Source organism: Syngnathoides biaculeatus, chromosome 13 (assembly GCF_019802595.1).
Source record: "Syngnathoides biaculeatus isolate LvHL_M chromosome 13, ASM1980259v1, whole genome shotgun sequence".
NCBI classification, from domain to species: Eukaryota; Metazoa; Chordata; class Actinopteri; order Syngnathiformes; family Syngnathidae; genus Syngnathoides; species Syngnathoides biaculeatus.
The window spans coordinates 26,858,565-26,883,742 of record NC_084652.1 but is presented as its reverse complement, the minus strand read 5'-3'; the positions used below and the strand labels follow the sequence as shown (position 1 = coordinate 26,883,742).

At 43.4% G+C, this 25,178-nt stretch overlaps 1 protein-coding gene across 4 annotated transcripts in view; it reads right to left on the bottom strand.

Moving 5' to 3' along the window:
- Positions 1–24,262, bottom strand: part of tyw3 (tRNA-yW synthesizing protein 3 homolog (S. cerevisiae)) — a 35,031-nt gene extending 10,769 nt beyond the window's left edge. Inside the window, exons 1-3 of one of the 4 annotated variants that reach the window (XR_009797605.1) lie at positions 23,932–24,262; positions 11,709–11,789; positions 11,505–11,603 (exon numbers count right to left, since the gene is read on the bottom strand). Coding sequence is in view for 3 of the 4 variants with exons in the window: in XM_061838286.1 (XP_061694270.1) it covers positions 11,505–11,603; positions 11,709–11,789; positions 23,932–24,099 (348 nt within the window). In the remaining variant the exon portion in view is untranslated. The remainder of the gene's footprint in view (positions 1–11,504; positions 11,604–11,708; positions 11,790–23,931) is intronic. The other 3 variants (XM_061838286.1, XM_061838285.1, XM_061838284.1) reach the window with 3 other exon arrangements.
- Between the last annotated feature and the right edge of the window lie 916 nt (positions 24,263–25,178).

The window sequence follows — 25,178 nt, the reverse complement described above, 5'->3', positions numbered from 1 at the left end:
TCTCCAGGCGGCGGCGACAGGTATATGAGCGCCGCACGTTCCTGTCCAGGCGGCGGTGACAGGTACATGACCGCTCCACAATCCTGTCCAGGTGGCGCCAAAGGCTCGTCGGCCGCCCCACGTTCCTGCCCAGGCGGCGATGGCACGTCGGCCACCCCACGTTCCTGCCCCGACAGCGGCCACATCACGTCCCCTTCGTTCTGGTGCCGGCGGGGACAGGTATTTGGCCGTCTTACATTCCTGTCGAGACGGTGATTGGCCCGCGGCCGCCACCTGCTCCTGCTTCGACGGTGACCTGTCCTCGGCCACCGCCTACTTCTGTCTTGACTGCTCCCGGTTCCTGGCCGCCTCACAACCAAGCCTCGGCGGCGACTGGTGCCTGGGCGCCTCATGGCCAAGCCCTGGCGGTGACCTACCCAAGAATGCCTGCCGACCTAGCCTCGGTGTCGACCATTCCACAGCTGCCTCACGACCAAGCCTCGGTGTCGACCATTCCACAGCCGCCTCACGACCAGAACTCGGCGGCGACCGGTCCCCGGCCACCTCACGAACAAACCCAGCAGACCAACCCACGGCTGCCTCACGACCATGCCTCGGCGGCGACCGATCCCAGGCTGCCTCATGACCATGTCCTGGTAGGTCTTGGTACGGAGCCGTCGCCTGCCCCCGTCTGGCTCCTGCTTCGACTTTGGGTTCCTTCTCAAGGACATCCTCCTGAATCGCCCCGTAGGGACCCTGGTGCATGACGTCCTGGCCCACCTCCTAACTTACTTGGCCAGATACCTCGTTTTTAGTGGACTGGAAGGCCACCAGACAGACTGGGGTTGGGGGTTTGTGCCCCCCCCTGGTAATGTTTTTTTTTTTTTTTTGGTTTGGTCGCGCCTGGGATCCGCGCCTTCAGGGGGTGTTCTGTCATTAGCAAGGCTGCACCACGGCCAAGAGGGGTCTGGCCTGGCCACCGCTCTGAGCGGTTTCATTTCTGACACCTATCGCCGGTCACAACTGTGTCACAGGAGGCTGATTAGACAATGTATTTAAGTTGGAGTTTTCTCACTGTTTTTTTTTTTTAATTGAGTATGCTTTTCCGCATCCAGGCTTACTCCTCCACTGCACCATTAAAGTCCAGTCAGGCTTTTGTTATGCTCTTTGGTTGTGTCATAGTTATCGGACATTGTTTCTTATTTTTTGGAATCCGCCTTCTTGGACTGTGTTGTCGTGCACAACTTTAGTTTATAATAAAACCCATTGAATATCATGTCCTCATCTTGGAGTCGTGCATTTGGGTCCCCCCGTGCACAGTTGATTCGTGACAGTTGCCTCCTATATTCAGAATATAGAATTACCTATTTATGCACTTAATGTCTGTACTTTCATCCTCAATCAGGCTGTGCCATGGTGGAATTTTAACATTATACACCATCTCATCCTGTACTTTCTACTTTGGCCTAAGACCAGACTTTTTTTTACTCAAAAAAAGAGAAAATCTCATTTAGTTTCACCCATTTTTCCTTCTATTATTCACATACCCCGACATTCATTAAAGCAACAGCACTTTTTTTTTTACCTTTACCATTATTATAGAGAGCAAACAAGCAGCATGTCTAACTCTCTTTGCACCACATTACCCAGACTGTGGTGGTGTTTGTAATTATGAGTGTAACCCTTTAAGAGCTGGAGGATGGCGGAGTCAGGTAAACTAGCAGACCATGTGCTTCCATGTTGAAAAAAAAAAAGTCAGGCTGTGGTTCACTGCGGTGGATCGGTTTTCATGTATTGGTCAAGACTACACAAAATAAGCGATGTCTTTCAATATCTATGTATTTCTACACGTAACAAATTTTACGCACGTAATTTTTCGTGCTCGATTTTGCAGATTTGCGAGTGCAATTGTGCTTGTCAAATCAGAGTGACTGCCCCTGCTTGTCTCTCTGAGCACCTTGGCTGTACTAGTCCAGTCTTCCGGGAGCTTCTCCTGTCCATCAAGAGTCTGTCTTACCTCTTTCCAAAAGGTCACACACTACCTTACACTCAGTAACCTTACACTCAGATTACAAAATGTAATCCACCTGCGTGCTTCTACCTCCGCTCTTGTAAATCACTATGTTCGTGCCTCTTCTGGAAATAAGTGTTCACTACTGCCATTTCCATTCTTTTTGAAATTCCACCACTATCTGTTCCTCAAAGTTCCTTTCCTGGATGCCGTACTTGCTCATCCCTTCTTCATCGCCCCCATTTCCTTCACCAATATGTCAATTATAAACTGCACCAATCATAGCTCTGTCTGTCTGTGATGCTGAGAACAACTTCATCTTGTTACTTCCAGAATTTCTCTTTCAACTCTTGGTCACATCCTACCTGTGGCGCATAGCCGCTAATCACATGACACACAACACCCTCAATTTCAAGTTTCAGCCTCATCGTTTGATCTGATACTCTTTTCATCGCCAAGACATTCTTAGCCAGCTCATCCTTTAAATAACTACTTTTAATAATTACTTCATTTTTCTTCCCATCTATTCCATGGTAAAATAATTCAAATCCTGCTGCTAAACAACTAGCCTTACTACCTTTTCACCTGCTCTCTTGGATGCACAATATATCAGCCTTTCTCCTGATCATCATGTCAACCAACTCCTGAGCTTTTACCATCGTCGTCCCAACCTACAAAGTCCCTACACTCAATTGTAGACTCTGTGCATTCCTCTTCTGCCGAAGAATCCACTTTCCTCCTCTTTGTTTTCGGCCCACAGTAGCTGAATTTCTACCGATGCCCTGCAGGTTAACGGTGAGGGGGGGGGGGGGGCATCGTTAACCCAGGCCACGAACGATCCGGTATGGGATTCTTTAAATGAACGCTCATATTTGTTTGGCAAAGTTTTACACTGGATGCCCTTTCTGACAGAACCCTCTGCATTTATCTGGGCTTGGGACCGGCCTACAGAATGCACTGGCCTGTCCCCCCCATAGGGCTGCATTGCAGATGCAACTAACCTATACCAGTCTTTCTGAATACCGGCAGGATGGTCTTGGTTTTCTTCCAATGACTTCTCAGAAGGTTGCATGGCACATTCACCCGGAAACCGTGCTCTCTATCTGTTATCCACTACTCTCACTGGTTATGTATGAATGCCTTAAAGCTTCGATTCATGGAGATATCAAATGGCTGGTATATTTTTGATAAGCCTTCAGGGACGATAGCAAGTATGGATTTGAAAACATTAAAAAAAATTTAACTGTGGTGTGATCTTGTGCTGGTGGTGCTCTTATGCTACTGATAAATCAAAATCAGAGGTTTTCGTGCGCTAAAGCAGCGGTCCCCAACTACCGGTCCATGGACCTGTACCAGGCCATGAGGCATTTTTTTGCTGAGCCACAGAGAAAGAATGGCTAACATGTAAATTTTTTTGTATTACAATTCATGTGTCAGTGTCTTTTATTTTGAAAATTGACCAGATCTTCCCTGCCACAACAGGTGCAACAGTTTAAATTGACACTTGAAGACTGCACAGAACGTTTCAAGTTCCGGTCCCAGCTGCTGGCGAATGGCGGCAGAAGCTCAACGGACTAATCATTTCATGAACTAATTCAGTTGATTAAATTTGTTCTTTTGATTTATTGAAACAGTTAACTCTCATCCAGTCTGCTCTGATAAAGATAACAGTTGTAGGTTTATGCTCGACACAGGAATAAATAATTTTACCAAGTTAAAAGTCAACTCTCATTGAGGAGCGACTGAACTGACTGCAGTCTGGTCTGGCTGATCCACGTGGAGCAGCTGGAAAGAGTTTGCCTCACAGTTCTGAGGTCCAGGGTTCAATCCCGTCCTTGTCTGTGTGCAGTTTGCATGTTCTCCCCATGCCTGCATGGGTTTTCTCCATGCACTCCAATTTCCTCCCACATCCCAAAAACATACAACATTAATTAGTCACTCTAAATTGCCCTTTGGTGTGATTGTGAGTGCGACTGTTTATCTCGATGTGCCATGTGATTGGCTGGCAACCAGTTCAGGGTGTACCCCACCTCCTGCCCGCTGGCAGCTGGGATATGCTCCAGCACTAACCCTCGTGAGGATAAGCGACAAAGAAAATGGATGTATGGATGGATCGATATACACATATACATATACAGTAATCCCTCTCTACTTCCCGGATGACCTATCGCAGATTTAGTGCATTGCTTAAAAAAAAAAAAAGGTCATCTCACTGTACATACTATAGCACTTTAAGAAGCCGGCCCCCCTCCAAAAAAAAAAAAAAAAAACATACACCTTTTGGAGCTGATTGGCTGCATTATTGACGCTCCACCCAGTAACTCCCTTTCTCCCTCCCTTCTTCCAATGTGCCATTTTCCACGGCTGTTGACTCTGTGTCCATAACCTCTCAAGTTCAGAGTGCATCCAAAGAGCTCATGCTTGATCTTAAAGCTGCTGCTGAAATACCCAAGCTGAAGAGAAATGTGCAAAATTAGAAGACTGCTTGAAAATGAACCTGCTTTCGTTTTGTGGACAGCAAATACAAAAAAAAAATTGCCTGGTGACAATGAGGAAGAGGAGCTGATGGATCAGCAAAAAAGTGAAACTTTTCAATATGATCAAAGACCGCAGAAGTTACGCTTTTGTGGCGCCATCATGGCGTGAACGTATCAGCGGCGCGCCGCATAAAGAATGTGGTGAACAACTTGAAGGTGCAATGAAGCATTCAACCAGAGGATGAGGCTTTTCGCCAAGCAAAGATTGGTTCGAAAAATTTCAAAAGCGTGCAACAATATGGTCCGAGCTATCGAGTTTAGCAATTTTGTTGATGGTGTTATGTCCTTTTACAGGGTGTTGAATTAAATAAATTGTACATAAAGTTCTCACAGTTGCTCTCTGGATTTGCTTTTAATTCTTTTGTGTTATGGTTAATTTGTGTACATTAACTGGCGTTTGCTTATTGATGCACGGTTGCTTTATTTATGTTTGCTGTGTAAATAAAGACAATTTGTGGAGATGTGGCCAGAATAAGTTGGAGTCTGCGAAAGAGAAATGTCGCATGTTCTCCTCGCGAAAAGATAGGGTGCGCCAATCCACCGGCGAATTAGAAGGGATGTAACCGCGGCGCGCCGGATTTGACGTTACAGCAATGTGCCACAGACATTTGACGCTACACGTGTTTGATTTGTTTGTGAATTTCTGTACCGCAATAAAAATGTTATTTTGTTGTTATTGTTTGATTAGACACTTGTAGTGTTATAATTTTTGTCTCAAGTGGGCAATGTATAAATGCTGTGCTGTTGAATAAACATTTTGGTACCGGCATGACAGCCCCAGCAGAACGGAAGTGGTTTATTTCATGCTTCACCTATTGCAGCTTCAGTGCATTGTGGTTGTTTTTCACACCCCCCCAAAAAAAAAAAACAAAAAACAAAAAAACAGATCGGCTTACAGTACATACTACATTACATGAGGGGCATCGATATAATGCGCATTGATACTACGAGGCGACATCCCCGGCGCAACATGAGGACCAATGACGCGTAAAAAAAAAATGAAAAATGGATTGATTCCTGGCGCGACATTGACCAGAGACGAGTGGCTTTATCCTGTGAGCTGATTGGTCATGCCTAATCGAAGCCTCAGGAATTTCCCGTGCCACCCATTTCCTTGCTTTACGCGGTCTCGTCGACGCTGTCAACCGGCTCACATATGTACTGCATCTTAGTGTTGTGTTTGTGATAACTTGTTTAAAGCAATTTTTTGATTATGTAGTAACAATACCACTTCAGTGTTGTGCCCCAGCGAAAGGTTTCTCCACAGTGCCCAAGAGGTGCTGACTACACGTGTACATTTATCCTTTTTAGGATCAAGCAGGAGGAATTAACAACTTTGTGCAGCAAATGGCACAGACAATGTGGTACTTACTGGGATGTCCTCTGGGGCTCTGGAAGGGGATTTTTCTCCTTGTTGGACTCAAGCAATGTGATTCTCTCCCTTGAGGACGAGGCTTTTAGGCCAGCAAAGGCTGGTTTGAAAAATTTCAAAAACTATACAGCCTTAAGAAACGTACCTCAGTATCATGCTGTGTGAAAACGTAGCCCAAGCAATTGCTAGTGTATACAGTTTACAAGTTTAGTGAGGGTGACCGCCGAGGAGGTTTTAAAGATTTAAGTAAATACGTGTACTGTTGTAATCTTCGTCTCAAATATGTAAAGTATAAATACTGTTTAATCATTCTTGTAACTAAATACACATACCTGAAAATTCCCCGTGTGTGTGTGTGTGGGGGGGGGACGACACCTACTTTGTGGTGTATATATATGTGTATGAGTAAACCGGTTGGCAGTGCAAAGAAGGTTGATTTTCTATCGCGTATTCCAGATAATATTGGGGCATGTTTTTTGCCAAATGCATCAGACTTGCCCAAGAGATTTCTACAGCGAGGTCTCAACTATTTCATGCAAGGATATATTCGCGGAATTAATATTTTGGACGGAGCAGGATGCAATGTCAGAGTTACATCGAAATGTTGGCGATCGATGCAAAAAAGTAAGACGCCTCACAAACTTCATATTGAAATCCAACAGGTTAAAATCATGGAATTGTACTGCGCATGTGAAGCAGGGTGAGTAATGTTTACTTGGAAAGATCACGAGGAATATCATTATCATCTTTATAAGTGAGTGGGTGTATTCATTTGACTTGGCTCGTAATCGAGCCCAGTGCTCTGTCTTAAAAGTCTGATGTGATACAAATAGGCAAATAGACATTTCTCTTGCATGACATTGCGCATTTATGTATCCCTAGCCCGACTCTTCGGCATAAAACATTACACACTTCATTTAGCAGGTCAATGCTAACAAAGTGAAACTTGTTCTCCTGCAATGTATAAAGCACTGATAATAATTCAATCAAACTCAGAGAAGATACTTCTCCCTCACTTACCTTCGAATATCCAGCCTAGTCTTTGTTGATATTGTCTACATTTAGTTGTATGTGCGCTCTTTCGCGAGCCTTAATCCATCGTAGACACTTCGTCAACTGTTTTAGGCTTTGGAAAATGAATCAGCTGGGCCCCTTGTAACCTCGCAGGATATCTTTCATTAGAATTGCATTTTCCCCAAGCACATCTGAGGACTATTCTTTTCGTAACATTAACTTTTACAAGCGCACGCTACTGACAACAAGCATTGCTTGTGGGACAATACGGCAAGCTGGTGTGTCAAGCCAGGGGTTAAGACAATGAGGCTGATTGTCTATTATTGTAAAGGTGACTGACAGGTCGGAATGGTCCATTCAAGAGGCGAAGCTCTAAATTTACCAGTCGATCTACATTCCTACCCTCACCTACGGTCACGAGCTGTGGGTCATGACCAAAACAACAAAGTCCCGGATACAAACGACCAAAATGAATTTCCTCCACAGGGTGTTCGGGCTCTCCCTTAGAGATAGGTTGAGAAGCTTGGTCCCACCGGAAAGAGACCCCGGGGATGATTAAGGACATGCTGGAAGAAGATGAATTTTCTGACCCTGGTAATTACAGGGATGAAAAATGCCTGATCTCCATCAGGGTCTGAGTAATTCTGGAAAATACCCTGCAAACCTCAGCCATATTCAGTTAAAATTCTTTCTGGGTGGTGGAGGAGCCTTTCAGATCTCAGTCGGCGGTGGTTTTAAATGCGAAGAGGATCTTGACCTGGTGCGGTCTGGAGAGTAATCACCCTATCTGTCAGACCTAACATTGCATTTAGGCTCGTAGTGAATGAGTTTTGCGTTGGGTTTGGCTCCAAAGGGGCAGGGAGAGGTGTGGAAATTTTAAATTGCTGCCTCATCTCATTTGTCATTTCCTCTGCCTATTGGTTGGATGACTGATTAGTCAGTCTGTCCTGTGATTGCTGCTTGACAACATCCAAGCACCCTGTATGTATAATTACAGATTTTACAGTTGGGTGGTCATTGGTAATTTCAAGGATTTTTTGAGAGATATCAGACACTGTCATTGGTAAAATACAGTACTTTGGTGTTTTTCCTTGTTGCAAAAATGTTTCACATCCTTGAGAGCTGCATCACCAACTATAGTAGTTTGGGGTCCAAATTTTTTCCTGTCTTGATTCAATTTCATACCTTTCAGTGATGGTGGGGGATGAACATTCTTGGCCAGGTTCTTGTAAAAGTGGCTCAAATCTATTTGTAAGTCTAATGTCAATGTTTTGCATTGACTCACATTTTTCTTGCTTTTCACTGTAGTCGCATGGCCGCTCACTGGGGTTTGAGATGGCCCGCAGCACACGCACGCACACACACACACACACACACACACACACACACACACACACGTATCTGGCATGTGACAAAAATGCCTCCTCTAAACCGTTCCGCGGTGGATAAAAGGTGGGGGTACACCGATGTAGCACAGGTGTGCCCACAATTTTTTGCCCCAAGATCTACTTTTCAACCAGCCAGCCGGGGGAGTGCTGGAGAAAGCAAGTGGCAAAGTAAAAAGGAAGCCAGTTTGCTAGAACATGCCTTTATCTGTACATGCACAGTGACACATGTCAAAAGGCCAAGATTGGTCAAACCGACTGTCAATCAAAGCGCAGTGTCAACGTATTGGCCATACCTGAATTCAAGCAACGAGATGGATGATAGGCTGACGTCTTTTTTTTTTTTTTGGGGGGGGGGGGGGGGGGGCATGCGTTCACACGGTCAACCAAGACTGCCTTGACTGGTAGAGCGCAATTGACGAATTAGGCATCCCTGGTTTATAGTGTCTGCGCTCTGTAATTTTCTTTGTATCCTCACCTTTTTCACATCATGGTCCCAAAAAAGAAAGCAGACTCTTTGAATGATGCTGGTCCAGCCAAGCGGAAAGCAATTACAATTGAAACAAAGCTGGATATCACCAAAAGGTTGGAGAAAGGCAAGACGCCGAAAAACATTGGTCAAGCCATTTAAACGCTACAGTGATCACAAAGCAGTGTTCTTCCATAAGTACAGTATACTTTTTAGTATTTTATGAATATGAAGAGTAATGTATGTATATGGGTATTTATTTCGAGATTTAGGAGTTATTAAAGGGTTTATGCTAACTTATGCGAAAATATGGTTTACATCACCAGCGTAGGAACGTAACTCATTCGTAACCCGAAGACTGCCTGTATATGGAAACAGTTGAAGCCAAAAATGTACATACACCGTGCAAAAACACATTTTATTTTTTGTTTTACTCTGAGGTCAAATCAGACTAAATCTCAGCTGTTTCAGGTCAATCAGGATCGTCAAAATTATTTATGTTAAATGCCACAATAATGAGTTTCTTAGAAAATGTTATATTTTCTTTGAGGTCAAAAGGTTTACATAGACAAAAAGTTATGTCTTTACAGAACATGGGAAGCCCAGATGATGATGTCATGACTTTGGAAGCTCCTGATTAACTGACAACATGTGAGTTAATTGACGGCACACCTCGGCATGTATTCAGGGCCACATCTCAAACACTTTGCTTCCTTGAATAAAACCATGGGTAAAATCAAAAGAAATCGGCCTGGGAATCAGAGAAAGAATCGAGAAGCTCCACAAGTCTGGCTCATCCTTGGGTGCAATTTCCGGATGTTTGATAGTGCCAGTTATCTGCTCAAACAATGGTGGGCAAGTATAAATATCATGGGAAGGTCCAGCCTTCACAATGTTCAGGAAGGAGACAAGTTCCATGTCCCAGATTTGTTTTGGTCCAAAATGTGAACTCAGCCCCAGAACAAATGCTAATGCTAAAGACCTTGTGAAGATGCTGGATGTATACCTGAATAATGCAATATCAACTGTGAAGCATGGTGGTGGCAGCATCATGTTGTGGGGCTGTTTTGCTGCACCAGGAACTGAAGCTCTTCATAAAATAGACACCATCATGAAGAAAGAACATTACATGGAGATATTCAGGAAACATCTCAAGGCATGTGCCAGGAAGCTAAAATTTGGGCACAGATGGGTCTTCTTAATGGATAATGACCCTAGCCTGACTGCCAAAATGGTGACAAGGTGGGTTGAGGATAAAAAGTCATTGTTATTTTCATTGTCATTGTCATTTCTCTTTTACAAAATAAGAGTGGGGCTATGAATTTCAAATTAAGAGCAGGCAAATAAAAATGTTCAAATAGAATACTTAACTGCAGAATACATTTTTGAAAAAAAAAATAAATAAATAAATACCGTACAGACATCATGTTTTCATTATTTGTGTAGAAACAAAATCATGCCTTGTAAAAATGCATTATGCATTGGTAAACGGGGTTTTCAGGAATTTGAGGTCAATTTTGGGAGTGCAAATTACACATGGATGCACCTTATTCAGTCACTCACATTTGACGACCGCGCTCACAAATCTGCACAGTCGAGCACGAAAAATCACGGGCGTAAAATTTGTTACGAGTAGAAAAATAGATATTGAAAGACGTCGCTTATTTTGTGTAGTCTTGACATTAATTTCCGTGTTTATTTCATAAACGTTAACTAAACAAGCAGTCTTCACCCAAAAACAGGAAATGCAAGTTAACCGTACTTAGCATTTCTCACTACTGAGCAAGTGATGCCACAACCATATGTTCAGAGCTTCTTCACGTACTGCGAGCGCATTTACGTTAAAAGTCGTCAACATAATGAGCCATGTCAAAGGAAATTCAGTTACAGCAGGGGTGCTTAATCCGTCGATCACAAGGCAGTTTTGGTTGATTTTGGGCGCCGTGCCTTTCCCAAAAAAGACGTTTGACTATCATCCACCTTGTCGCTTGATTCAGGTGTGAGCAATAGGTCGAGTGCACTCACATAAAGGCGTGTTCTAAGAAGCCGGCCTCCTGTTTACGGTTGCTGCGGCGATGTGTGCGTGCACCCCCCAACCCTCCACCCGCCCCGCGAACTATAAGTATGAGATTCCGATTTAGTTTGACTTGATTTAAGTTGTAACGGTCATTTTCCCCGTGGTATGCGTTATCTTTAAGTTGAAAACTTTTCCCCTCTACATGCTTTAGGAAGATACAGGTCATCTACTGGTAGTTTACATCACAATTGCCGACAGGAATGTTTGTTACAATGTTCGCTAGCTTGTTGCCACTAATGCTGATTATGTTGAACTGAACTTTCAGTATTTTCAAATCATTGCGGGTATAGACCGTTCATGTTTATTCCTTGACAGGCCAGTGCATTTAACTTTTCTTCAGATAGTTTCAGATCAAGAATACTTATTTTAAATACCCTTTTATATCAGGTTCTACTAATACCAGTTCAAATTGTAAATTATCATTTCTGAGTTTGAAATTTTGTTTTCTATTTATGTATTTGTTTATTTTATTTTTAATTGACACTTATGTTATATAATAATCCAGTAAGTTATTTTAAGGTCTTGGGATTTTATCCCTAATCACACCCGCAACTTTATCTGCGAGCATGACTGACCACACCTGTACATTTTTCAAATGTGAGTGACTGTATTATACACGAGAAATGATGGTAAAACATTTTGCAATAACCATTTTCTCACCATTAACTGTGCGTCCCCCAGTGTCCTGCACTGAAGATGGAGGATAAATGGCTCAAACTTCAGCACAGCATTTCCACAAGAGCTGACCAAAGCAGACATCTGAAAAGCAAAAGCATCAAGTAATAGTGGAGTACCTGCAAATATTCAAGTCTTCAGATAATTGAGTTAATGAATGGGTCAATGACAAAAAAAATAAATCCTCACCACGTCATCAAATTTGCATTCCTTATGAGAAACAAACAGCAAGACAAGGTTTCTCTTCTGCACGACACAGCTTTCGGGAGCCTCAAATGAATTAATAAACAAAATAAGGGGAGAGAAAAGACCAGACTGTTACACACAATATTTATTTTGCTTGAGTAGTCGAACCCTATGGTTTCTAAAAATTGATAACCCAAGACATTTCATCCAACCCTTTTGGGAGATCCTGAGGCGTTCCCAGGCAGCCGAGAGATGTAGTCCCTCCAATGTGTCCTGGGTCATCTCCGGTAGACGTTTCCTCATCATGGAGGCATCCTGGAGGAATTCGAATCAGATGCCCCAGTCTCTTCATTTGGGTCCTCTCAATATGGCGGCTCCACTCTGAGATCCTTCCGGATGACCCTTATTCAGGAGTACTTGAGAGGGGGGGGGTCCATCAGGAAGTTGAATCTCAGATTCATGAGCAGCAGTGTGGTTTTCATCCTGCCCGTGGAACAGTGGACAGCTCTACACCCTTGGCAGAGTTCCTGAGGGTGCATAGACATTCACCAACCAGTCTAAATGCATTTTGTGAACTTGGAGACAGTCGACCGTATCCCTCAAGATGTCCTGTAGGAAGTGCTTCGGGTGTATGGTGAACTGAAACCCTGTTACTCGCTGTTCGGTCCCTATACGACTAGTGCCAGAGTAAGTCCCCCTCAGAGAAATTCAGACTCATTTCCAGTAAAGGTTGGACTCCACCAGGGTTGCCCATTGTTATGTAAATAACTTTTATGGACAGAATTTCTAGGTGTCGCCGAGGCATTGAGTCAGTCTGGAGAGCTGGCCTCCGTATTGCATCTCAGCTTTTTGCAGATGATGTGGATCTGGTGGCTTCATCAAGCAGTGATCCCCAACTGGAGCAGTTTGCAGCAGTGTGAAGCGGTTGGAATGAGAATCAGCACCTCCAAATCAGAAACTATGGTCCTCAGTCGGAAAAGGGTGGCAGGCCCTCTCCAGGTAAGGGATGAGATCCTGCCCCAAATGGAGGAGTTCAAGTATCTTGGGGTCTTGCTCAAGAGTGAGGCAAGAATGGAATGAGAGGTCAACAGACAGATCGGTGCAGGTCACTCGGGAGGATCTCAGTAGAGCCGCTGCTCCTCGACATTGAAAAGAGCAAGATGAGGAAGCTGGGGGATCTGATTCAGATGTTTCCCAGGTGAGGTGTTCCTGGCACGTGCCAGCGGGAGCAGACCCTGGGACGACCTAGGACACGCTGGAAGGATTATGTCTCTCAGCTGGCCTGGGAACGGCTTGGCATCCTCCCGGAAAAGTTGAATGAAGTGGGTGGGGAGAAGAAAGTCTGGGCATCCCTGCTAAAGCAACTTCCCCCACGATCTGACTTCTGATAAGTGGCAGAAAATGGATAAATAATGTATCTTTGTGCATCTATTTACAGTGAAGAAAATAAGTATTTGAACACCCTGCTATATTGCACGTTCTCCCACTTAGAAATCATGGAGGGGTCTGAAATTTTCATCGTAGGTGCGTGTCCACTGTGAGACAGATAATATGAAAAGAAAAATCCAGAAATCACAAAGTATGATTTTTTTCCAAACGATTTATTTGTGTGATACAGCTGCAAATAAGTATTTGAACACCTGTCTATCAGCTAGAATTCTGACCCTAAAATACCTCTGTCAGGTTCACCAATCAGACATTCATTAAACAGGACAAAAAGGAAGCAAAGACACCAGTTCAAGTCTCGCGAGGAGAGAGGAGAGGAACTGTCTCATACAATTCACCACTGCACTCTCTGATTATCCTCTCCTCAGCACCTTTAATTATTTAGTTTTGAGACGACCCTTATTTACGTGGATGTTACAAAAAGGAGACGACAAGCAAAGCAGTTTGAAACAAGGTGTACATATTTTTTCATGTGCGTGAGATTGCTGAATACATGTGTGGTCATCATTTCTTTAACACGCAGCAGTTCTAACAGTTCTGATGATTAGATGTTTTTGTTCTTGCTATCTCCTGCTAGGAGGCTGCCACGTTATCTAGGGCATAGGAAAGCATTTCTTTATTGGAAGCAAATGTATGATAATTATGATGACAATTATTCGTAGATTTCCCCCCTGCTTATCCTACATTTGCTACCACGTTAAGGGGCCTTTTTTACAGGAAATATGGGTGTGTTGCATGGTGAGTCATTACACTCCACTATCACTCCTGCCTTAAGCAAGTCATCAAGTACTAGTTTTACTCCCTCTAGTGCATCTGGTTTCAGTGGATATTGTCGCACACAGGGCCTGTACTCAGTTTTGGGTCTGATTTGTATCGGTAATGCTCCTTTTATGAGTTCTACATCTGATGGTCCTTGTGACCATAATTTATCAGGCACACCTTTTAACAAATCCTCCTCATCCTCAGTGAGGCCTAAAAGGGTTAAATTCGTTTTATCTGGTCAGTATGAGTATATCCCCATTTGTATTTGCACTGTCCAATGAAGTGGTTTTCTGTACAGTTCAGTTTCCTCATTATAATCTAAGCCTGGTTCTATTTCTGTCCAATCAGAAACATTTCGTGCTCCCTGTACAAATTGTCCCAAAATCTTCATTCGTTTGTTTGTATAATGATATATGTGGGGGTGTAAATTCCTTGTATAATGCAATTAGTTTCAGTCTTCCTCCTGCCACCACTACTGATATACCATCTGAGTACAGATAATTAATAGTGATGTTGGCTGGTGTGTTCTGTAATAGTTTTATCTTGTACTGTTGATGAGACCCTTCTGTATTTTTGTACAACATGGTCACATGAAGTGAGTCGCTCCCCATATTATCTTGTTTGTTCAATTATGTCTCGAGCTGTTTGCAGCAAGAGATCTCCTGTTCTTGTGGGAAGTTTGTTTGGAATGTCTAAGGTGTAATAACAGGGTGTTGGGTTTTTATTTTGTAAGACTTTCAACTGTCCTCCCAGTAATTCTGTTTTTCTTTTTACTTCTATAATTCCTGTTGGAGAGGGCACTAAGCCCAGTCCTAGTTTGAGCAAGCCATCACTTCCCAACAAACAAACGGGGCATTTTGGGACCATTAGTTGTGACATTTTTGATGGGGAGATGGCTGCTCTCTGCCTCATCTGTGGCCACAATTATTAAATGTTTCGCATAAAGCTCCATAAATTTCTCCTTCCTCTGTCAGAAAGGTGTCAACTTTTTTCTTATTTTGTAGCACTCTTTCTGCGTGCAGTGCTTGGTTAATGTATTGTTCCAGGGTTCCAGTTGGTTTGTCAACCCAATGTTTTTCAATCCATTGTTTTATAGAATTATTTCAATTATAATGGAGAGGATTTTTTAATTGCTCTTGATACACACTCCCTGAAGCGTGATCTTCAGGAATGCTGCCGTTTGCTTTAAAACATGCAGTCATTCTGATTCTATATTCTTCAAATGTTTCATCATCTTGTTTTGCTCTTCCAATGCCAGTATAATTAGCTCTTTGTCTGAATCTAGCAGAAGTGCGTTATAGTAATCCTTTAACGCGATGATTAAGTTCCCTACTGTGGTGGGAAGTAATTCGTTCTTATCTTTTGGGTTCCAATCTTCTCTGATACTGTGCCAATCTCCCTTCATTGCTGTCATCCATCAGCCTTAATCCTAAAAGTCCAGCTCCACTCAATGTATTATCCTGAATCTGATGCACCTGTGTGAGGTTGTTAGCTGCATAAAGACACCTCTCCACCCCATACAATCAGTCAGACTCAAACCTGTAACATGGCCAACACCAAAGAGCTCTCCAAAGACACCAGAGACAAAATTGTACAACTCCACACAGCTGGAAAGAGCTACGGCGAAAATGCCAAGTAGCTTCGTGAAAAAAGGTCCACTGTTGGAGCAATCATTAAAAAAATGGAAGTAGCTAAACATGACGGTCAATCTCAATAGGAGTGGAGCCCCATGTAAGATATCACCTCGTGGGGGTCTCAATGATCCTTAGAAAGGTGAGGAATCAGCCCAGGACTACACGACAGGACTTCAGCAATGACCCGAAAAGAGCTGGGACCACCGTTTCTAAGGTGACTGTTGGTAATACACTAAGACGTCATGTTTTGAAATCATGCATGGCACAGAAGGTTCCCGCGCTTAAACTAGCACATGTCAAGGCCTGTTTTAAGTTTGTCAATGACCATTTGGATGATACAGAGGAGTCATGAGAGAAGGTTTTGTGGTCAGATGAGACCAAAATGGAACTTTTTGGTCATAATTCCTCTAGCCGTGTTTGGAGGAAGACGAACGATGAGTTCCATCCCAAAAACACCACCCCTACTGTGAAGCATGGGGGTGGTAGCATCACGCTTTGGGGGTGTTTTTCCACACACGGAACAGGACGACTGCAATGTATTAAGGGAGAGAATGACCGTGGCCATGCATTGTGAGATTTTGGGGAACAACCTCTTTCCCTCAGTCAGAGGATTGAAGATGGGTCGTGACTGGGTCTTTCAACATGACAATGACCCGAAGCACACAGCCAGGAAAACCAAAGAGTGGCTCCGTAAGAAGCATATCAAGATTCAGGCGTGGCCTAGCCAGTCTCCAGACGTAAACATAATGGAAAATCTTTGTAGGGAGCTGAAACTCTGTTTCTCAGTGACAGCCTAGAAACCTGTCTGATCTAGATAAGATCTGTGTAGAGAAGTGGGCCAAAATCCCTCCTGCAGTGTGTGCAAACCTGGTGAATTGTTACAAATAATTATTTGCAGCTGTATTTGTAACAATTCACCAGGTTTGCACACATTGCAGTGGTGGCAGGAGGAAGACTGACAAACTAATTGCATTATACAAGGAATTGACACCCCCACATATATCATTATACAAACAAACGAACGAAGATTTTGGGACAATTTGTATACTAATACTTATTTTCGTCACTGTATGCTAGTGAGGCACCGTGGCAGACAGAAAAAATGACTGGTCTTTTAATAGATGGCAGGAAGTACATACAGTAGTTTATGTCATTAATGAACATTTTGTGACATTTTTGTTTATTGGTGTGCTGTGAGATTTTTCAATTGTAAAATATGTGCCTTGACTCATTAGGTTGGAAATCACTGCGATCATCAGACCATGTCTTCATTAGTCAGGTCAAACAAACATTAAAACATGACAAACAATAGGTGCCAACTCACTGTAATCCAATTTACATACCAGTCAAACACAGCCAATTGCTCCCCTTATTAATGATTACAATTCCTCTTATGAAGCGAGAAGCCTTACAAACACAACGTAGCACATATTTACTCACAGCAAGACAGACTATGTAGAATAAAAGCCAAGATAATTTGTGTAAATAAGGTATTTTATTTCCCAAATACAAACAATTATTTCAGTTTCTTTCTTGGTTCTTTCCCCACTTGCAGTAAATTTAATGTTGCTTTTTGTAAGTAGCAGTGCAGGATTTTGCAGACTTCATCTGTTCTAAAGATGGTTTTCTTCTGGAACAGAAACTGAACAGAAATTTGCAACAAAGATGTCAGAGTATCAGTTCCCATAGTCTTCCTAAACTCTATGTATTTTCCTCACATGGCTGAAAACTCTCTCATTGTTGGCATTAGTGTGAGGGAGGCAAAGCAGAATTTTGTAAATCTCTTTCATCAATGGAAAGCGATCTTCCCCAAGTGTATTTTGGTGGTTAGGGTTAGGTGGCAAACGTATATAGTGCTAAACACAGCCTCGTGATTTTCTATGATTCTTGAGGGAACAAAGTTTTTCTTTCAACCATAGTGTTACAATTGTCACTAGCAAATCCCACGACATTTGTTTACAGAATGTCTTTTTCTTGGAAAAGTTCATCAATAACAGCAAAGAATGCCGACACTGTACCTTATGCAAACTCTGGTAAATCAAGGAGTCGGGTTTTTGTGTTATCCCTATCAAAAAAGTGAGCCAATATAACCAGTCTCTTTTTGGTGCTACGGTCATTGCTTTCGCCAATCATGAGGGTAAAGAGCTGAGTTCTGCAATGTTCAATCACATGGTGTGTGTAGTCGTGTGCTCGGCTCTGCTTTATGATCATCGTAGCTTTAATCCTCCAACAAGCAAACTCCTGACAAAATACAGACCATACTGTTATGATAATTATAAGAATAAGTTTAACCACATTATAAATACCGGCATAGTGATACAATATATTATTCAATCTATAAAAATTACACACACACACACACACACACACACACACACACACACACACACACACACACACACACACACAGTGAAGAAAATGATTTTTTGAACACGTTGCTATATTGCAAGTTCTCCCATTTGGAAATCATGGAGGGGTCTGAAATTTTCATCGGAGGTGCATGTTCAATGTGAGAGAGTAATCTAAAATGAAAAATCCAGAAATCACAATGTAAGATTTTTTGATGATCTGTGATACAGCTGCAAATAAGTATTTGAACACCTATCTGTCAGCTAGAATTTTGACCCTCAAAGACTTGTTAGTCCCACTTTAAAAGTCCACCTCCACTCTATGTATTATCCTGAATCAGATGCACCTGTGTGAGGTTGTCAGCAGCATAAAGACACCTGTCCACCCCATACATTCAGTAAGACTCAAACTTGTAACATGGCCAAGACCAAAGAGCTGTCCAAAGATACCAGAAACGAAATTGTACAACTCCACATGGGTGGAAAGAGTTAAGGGAAATAGTCAAGCAGCTTGGTGAAAAAAGGTCCACCGTTGGACCAAATCACTAGAAAATGGAACAAGCTAAACATGACTGTCAGTTCTGGCAGCAGCAATGTGCAACCGACCTCTGCCTTCAAGTCTGACATTTGGAGTCAATTTTGAGTCTTCTGTAAATCTAGAACACAGAAATGAAAAAAAAAAAGACCCTTGAACTGCAAAACCAACAAAAACATGCCAGAAGTCACCATCCCACAGCTAAAAACTCCAGTTCGCAGAATCGGCACAGTGCATGATTGGTTAGAGTATCTGGCTCACAGTTCTGAGGAGTGGGGTTCAAATGTGTTGGGTCTCCCTGTGTGGAGTTTCCATGTTCGCCATGTGCCGGTGGGAGTTTTCTCCAGGCACTCCGACTTTCTCCCAGATCCCCCCAAAAAATGCCTGGTAGGTTAATTGAAGGCTCTAAATTTTCCTGTAGGTGTGAATGTGACACCAAATGGTTGTTTCTACTTGTATGTGCCATGTGATTGGCTGGCAACTGGTTCACGGTGTATCTTGGCTCCTGCCCAAAAAAAGCTTGCTTAGGCTCCAGTTCTCCCACGACCCTTGTGAGGATAACCGGCTGAGGAAAGGGACAGATGTATGGATCAAGTCCGCAGAAAGGCAACGGACCCCCTACGTATGTAACCATCACTTCTCATTTCATTTCCAACTAGTGGAAATGAAGTGTCAAATGTTGTGCAGGTTAGATCTCCCTGCAACGAAAACCATTAAGGAAGGACTGTAGCGAACTTGTTGACAGACACATGCAGTCACTCACATTTGAAAAATGTACGGGTGTGGTCCACAAGTCATGCTCGCAGATAAAGTTGCGGGTGTGATTAGGGATGGAATCTCAAGACCTTAAAATAATTTACTGGATTAACATAATGTGAAAGAATTAATCACTATGTTAGGTATCATGATAAAAGCATATCATTACTACTATAGTTACCATTAGAATTGATTTATCATGCATTTGTTTCTGTTAGTCTGAATTATTCTCTTTGTGAGCTGCGTGCGTGTCTGAGAATATGACCAAGTGACACCTGGGAGATGATGACCCCCCTGCCGACCTCAAGCAGATACTCCTGAACAGTGGGAAGCGATGTATCCATCTTGACCTCAGCGCGTTTCCCTTCTGATCTGAAGCAGATACTCCTCGACACTTGGAAGCGATATCCCCTTTCTACCACAAGATGATACCCCTCACTGCCATAAACATGTCTTTAAACAATGCCCTGCTTTTTCTCTTGTTGGGTTAATCAGGACACTCTTGCAGCCTTGAAGAAACATGTACCTTAGTGTTTATGTGCTGTTAGTGTAGCCATCTGTGTCAGCATTTTCACTGTGTGAGCTTGTAACCACGTAACACTTTGACCAGAGAAAGCAAAAAAAAAAAAAAAGAGCAGACAGGGACTGCCACTTTGGCAGTCTGAGGGAGCACATTCATGCAGTAGGTCTCCCTGCCTGTCCCTCTCGAGCAAGACAATCTTGGTTGGTTTGAGTTCACTCACTACAGTCCTCAAGGCTTGTCTTAGCTGTTTTTCTCGGAACATCTCAGACACATAACATAACTGTAATTTAAAAATAAAATAAAAAAATACATAACTAAAATAGAAAACCTAAATTTCAAACTCAGAAATGATCATTTCCAATTTCAACTGATATTAGTAGAACATGATATAAAACGGTGTTTGAAATTTTTCATCAATAAGAATTCTTGATCTGAAACTGAAGAAAAGTTAAATGCACTGGCCTGTCAAGGAATAAACACAAACAGTTGATACCCGGAATGCTTTGAATATACTGAAAGTTTAGTTAAACATAATTGGTATTAGTGGCAACAAGCTTGCGATACATTGTATCAAACATTCGTGTCGGCAATCGTGATGTATTGTTATAATGTAGTGTAATTTACGGTGGTATCTATTGTCAATCCATTGATGAAAGCTAGTAGTAGATGATCTATGCCTTCCTAAAGCACGTAGAGGGGAAAAGTTTTCAACTTCAAGATAAGTACCACGGGGAAAATGACCATTCGCATTTAGATATATGGACAGACTAGTCTAACGTTAGAACTTAGATCAAGTCAAAGTAAATTTCATATTTATTAGAATTAGATACTGAAACATTATCTGTGTTATATCCCATTTTCATCATTAATTAACTTCTCAAAGTATTTCCATCTACTGAGCACACTACTTGCACCAGTCAACACATTTCCATCGCAATCCTTAATCACCTTTACTTGCTGCACATCCTTCCCATTTTTATCCCTCTGTCTGGCAAACCAGGAGAGCTCCTTTTCTCCTTCTTTCATATCCAACCTGAAGTCCATGTCGTTATATGCCTCTTGTTTAGCCTTCGACACCTCTACCTTTCCCCTATGATCCATCTCAATGTATTCCTTATTCCTCTCATCAGTCCTCTCCGTGTCCCACTTCTTATGTAATCTTTTATCTTGGATGACCTCTTGTATTTTGGGGTTCCACCACCAAGTCTCCTCCCCTTTCCTACCAGAAGACACCGCAAGTACTCTCCTGCCTACCTCTCTGAATACCTTGGCAGTAGTATTCCAGTCTTCTGGGAGCTCTTCCTGTCTATCTAGAGCCTGTCTCACCTCTTCCCGGAAGGCCACAAATCATTCTTCCTTTCTCAACTTCCATCACCTGATTCTCTGCTCTACCTTTGTCTTCTTAGTCTTCCTACCCACTACCAGAGTCATCCTATGCCGTCGGGCTACACTCTCCCCCACCACAACCTTACGGTCAATAACCTCCTCCAGATTACACTGTCTCCACAAAATATAATCCACCTGCGTGTTTCTACCTCTGCTCTTGTAGGTCACTCTATGTTCCACTCTCTTCTGGAAATAAGTGTTCACCACTGCCAATTCCATCCTTTTTGCTAAGTCCACCACCATCTGCCCCTCAAAGTTCCTTTCCTGGATGCCATACATACCCATCACTTCTTCATCGCCCCCGTTTCCTTCGCCAACATGTCCATTGAAATCTGCACCAATCACAACTCTCTCTCTCTCTGTCTCTCTGGGATGCTCAGGACTACTTCGTCTAGTTCCTTCCAGAATTTCTCTTTCAACTCGAGGTGACATCCTACCTGTGGGGCATAGCCGCTAATCACATTATACACAATACCCTCAATTTCAAATTTCAGCCTCATCACTCGATCTGATACTCTTTTCACCTCCAAGACATTCTTAGCCAGCTCTTCTTTTAAAATAACCCCTCCTCCATTTCTTTTCCCATCTACTCCAAGATAAAATAATTTAAACCCTGCACCTAAACTTCTAGCCTTACTCCCTTAATACTTACACTTACTCCCTCCTACGTGAAGACATGTACAGTGTAGAAAATAAGTATTTCAACTCCCCTATATAGCAAGTTCCCCCACTTAGAATTCATGGAGGGGTCTGAAATTTTCATCATAGGTGCATGCCCACTGTGAGAGAGATAATCTAAAAAGAAAAATCCAGAAATCACAATGTATGACTTTTTAACGATTTATTTGTGTGATACAGCTGCAAATAAGTATTTGACCACCTGAGAAAACCAACGTTAATATTTGGTACAGTAACCTTTGTTTGCAATTACAGAGGTCAAATGTTAACTGTAGTTGTTCACCAGGTTTGCGCGCATACACACACACACACACACACACACACACACACACAGTAATAGATTGAGGTTTCCCTTGCCGAACGCAGGTCGCCGAGGCCCCCCCCCCCCCCTGAAGCCAGGCCTGGAGGGAGGCATCAAAGGACGAGTGCATGGTGGCTGAGCCTCCACCCATGGGGCCTACTTGGGCCCAACCCAAAAGGGTAACATGGGTCCAAGTTTCCATGGGCCCACTACCTGTGGGAGGGGCCATCGGGTCCAGGTGCAATGTGAGCTGGGCACTGACCGAAGACGGGGACCTTGGGGATATGATCCCCAGCAACAGAAGCTGGCACTAGGGACGTGGAATGTCACCTCTCTGGCAGGAAAGGAGCCCAACCTGGTGTGTGACGCTGAGAAGTTCTTACTGTATATAGTCGTGCTCGCCTCCACATATGGCTAAGCCTCTGGTACCAAGTCCTCTCAAGAGGGATTGGACCCTCTTCCACTAGATTCGGCCATGGGGAGATGTGGCAAACAAGTGTGGGGAAACTCATTGGCTCATGGCTTGGTGCTTGTATATTGGGCTTCACCTCAGTGGTTGAGGGGAGCATCACTCCACCTTTGAGTAGGGGGGGACGGGTCCTGACTGTTGTTTGGGGCTTTTTGGAGTCCTTAGAGGGATTGCTGTAGTGTGCTCCCAACGTGGACTCCATTTTTCTGCTGGGAGACTTCAATGGTTATGTGGACAATGACTAAGACCTGGAAGGGCTCCCCATTATCACAACTCGAGCGGTGTTCTGTTATTGGACTCCTGTGCTCATCAAGGATTGTCCATAAAAAACACCATGTTCAAGCATGAAAGTATACACATGTGCACTTGGCACCAGGACACTCTATGTCGTAATTTGTTGTTTGACTTTTGCGGTCGTCCTATTGGACTTCCGGCCGCGTGTCGTGGACACTTGGGTGAAGAGAGGCGTGGAGCTGTTAATTGATCAACACCTTAGGGTGAGTCGGCTCTAATGGTGGGGGAAGATGCCTGTCTGACCTAGTATGCCTAAACGCATTATGAGGCAGGCAGTCACATTTGAAAAATGTACGGGTGTTGTCAGTCATGCTCGCAGATAAAGTTGCGGGTGTGATGAGGGATGGAATCTCAAGTCCTTTTTTGTCCTGTTTAATGAATGTCTGATTGGTGAACCTGACACAGGATTAACATAACTGTCGAGGAATAAACACGAACGGTCTATATCCGCAATGTTTTGAAAATGCTGAAAGTTTTGTTCAACATAATTGGCGTTAGTGGCAACAAGCTAGCGATACATTGTAACAAACATTCCAGTCGACAATCGTGACGTGTTGGGGGGCACGCCGCGATTGCCAGAACGCGCCTTTGTCTGCATGCGCTCGACGTATTAGCCACATCAATCAAGCGACGAAGTGGACAATAATGAAACGTTTTTTTATTATTTTTTACGGCGTCTACGCCTCACGATCGACGAAATGAGCCCTGGTGGAACTGAATTTCCGTTCACATGGCTCATGATGTTGATAACTTTTGATGTAAATGCGCTTGTATCCCGTGAAGCAGCTCTGAACATGTGGTTTCTGCCTAACTTCCGTATATGCTCAGTACGGTTAACTTGCATTTCCTGTTTCCGGGATGTTATTGTTTCACAATGTACAATTGTATAGATGTCGAAGGGCGACAACTTTCATGTGAAATAGTACTCAGAGCAATGTTTTGCGCTGACCGAGAATTGACCACGTGAAAGGGACCTGTGTGTAATCCAGTTTTCACTTTACGTCATTGTGTAGCGCAAATAAAATTGTGTCATTAGCTAAAACAAATGCAACGAGATACAGTGATATAGCAAACCGAAATAACGCTTTACTCACCCCGTCAATGACCGTAATGCGTCCGGAGCAGGAACTGGTCGTAAAATACTGCTCGCAGGTATTGAGCAAATCCACTAAATGAACAATATCTTCATCCACATTACCCTTTTTACTGAGGTCAATTTTGTTCAGACGCCGTTTCTTGAACTCACTAAATGTTTTCTCCATTAGTGAAGCTGGTGGAGAAGCTGTAGTCCAACACTCGATGAAAGCACAGAAGCCTCGTTAACTCTAAATACGGTAGTATCCTGTAACTGCCCAACCGGAAGTGCCAAACCAACCGACAAGGCTCTGTTGCGGCCATGTTGGTAGGGGCGAATTTCCCATTTAAAGGAAATGCATGAAAAATGAATTTAAGTTGTAACTTGCCCTTTTCTCAAAAGATTTTGTTTTGCTTTTTTATCAACGACAAAATATGATCTCTCTCACTCACACACACACAGTTGGGGGAAAGACCCCAAGGTATGGGTTGTTTTCAAATCCCCTGCACCTCCAAAGTGCAGGGATTTGCGAGTTTGGACCCTACGTGTGTCCACGAATCAACGAAGATATGACCAATGATTAGAAAAAGTTAACAGCAAATGGATTTCTGGTTTCTGGCCCAATAAATGTCCGCAGTTGGAGTTGATCCACTCTCAGGTGTCATAAGCCATTGTCCAGAGTGGCAGACCGTGTCAGCTGCCACTAGTGTTTGTGGTGAATGTACAAACGAATGGTGGAAGGTCTGTCCAGCCAAGATTGTCGGTAGAGGTTGAGTCCATTGCAGGGCCTGTTGAGTCCCTGAGAAGCCCATCAATTGCACAGTGTGTTATGACAATAAAGTGTCCGGGAGCAAGATGTTAAGTGAGGAGTGTGTTGCCTCTGTGTCAACGAGAGTGTTCACATTCGCCCCGCAACAGAGATGGGGATCGTGGCACGTGCATTGCCGGACCCCTGGCTTCCTGGGTACCCCTAATGGTACTGTCCAACCTGCTGTTGTCCATCCTGCTGCCAGGGTGAGCCGCTGTCGTTTCTGCCTCTGCCTTGGCCCCCTCGGTTGTTGGACCAGCCACCACGTCCTTGCATTGGAGCTTGAGGTGGAGGAGCTGTAAGACAGTCTTTAATCCAGTTTTCGGGAGAACCACAACCAAAACATCCTTGATCACGTTGATGTTGTTGCACTCTCCCCTGGCCCCTTCACGCCTTCCTGCGTATCCACCCCGGCTATTACCCTAGAACCCACCTGCCTGGCTAGGCGGTTGTTTCTG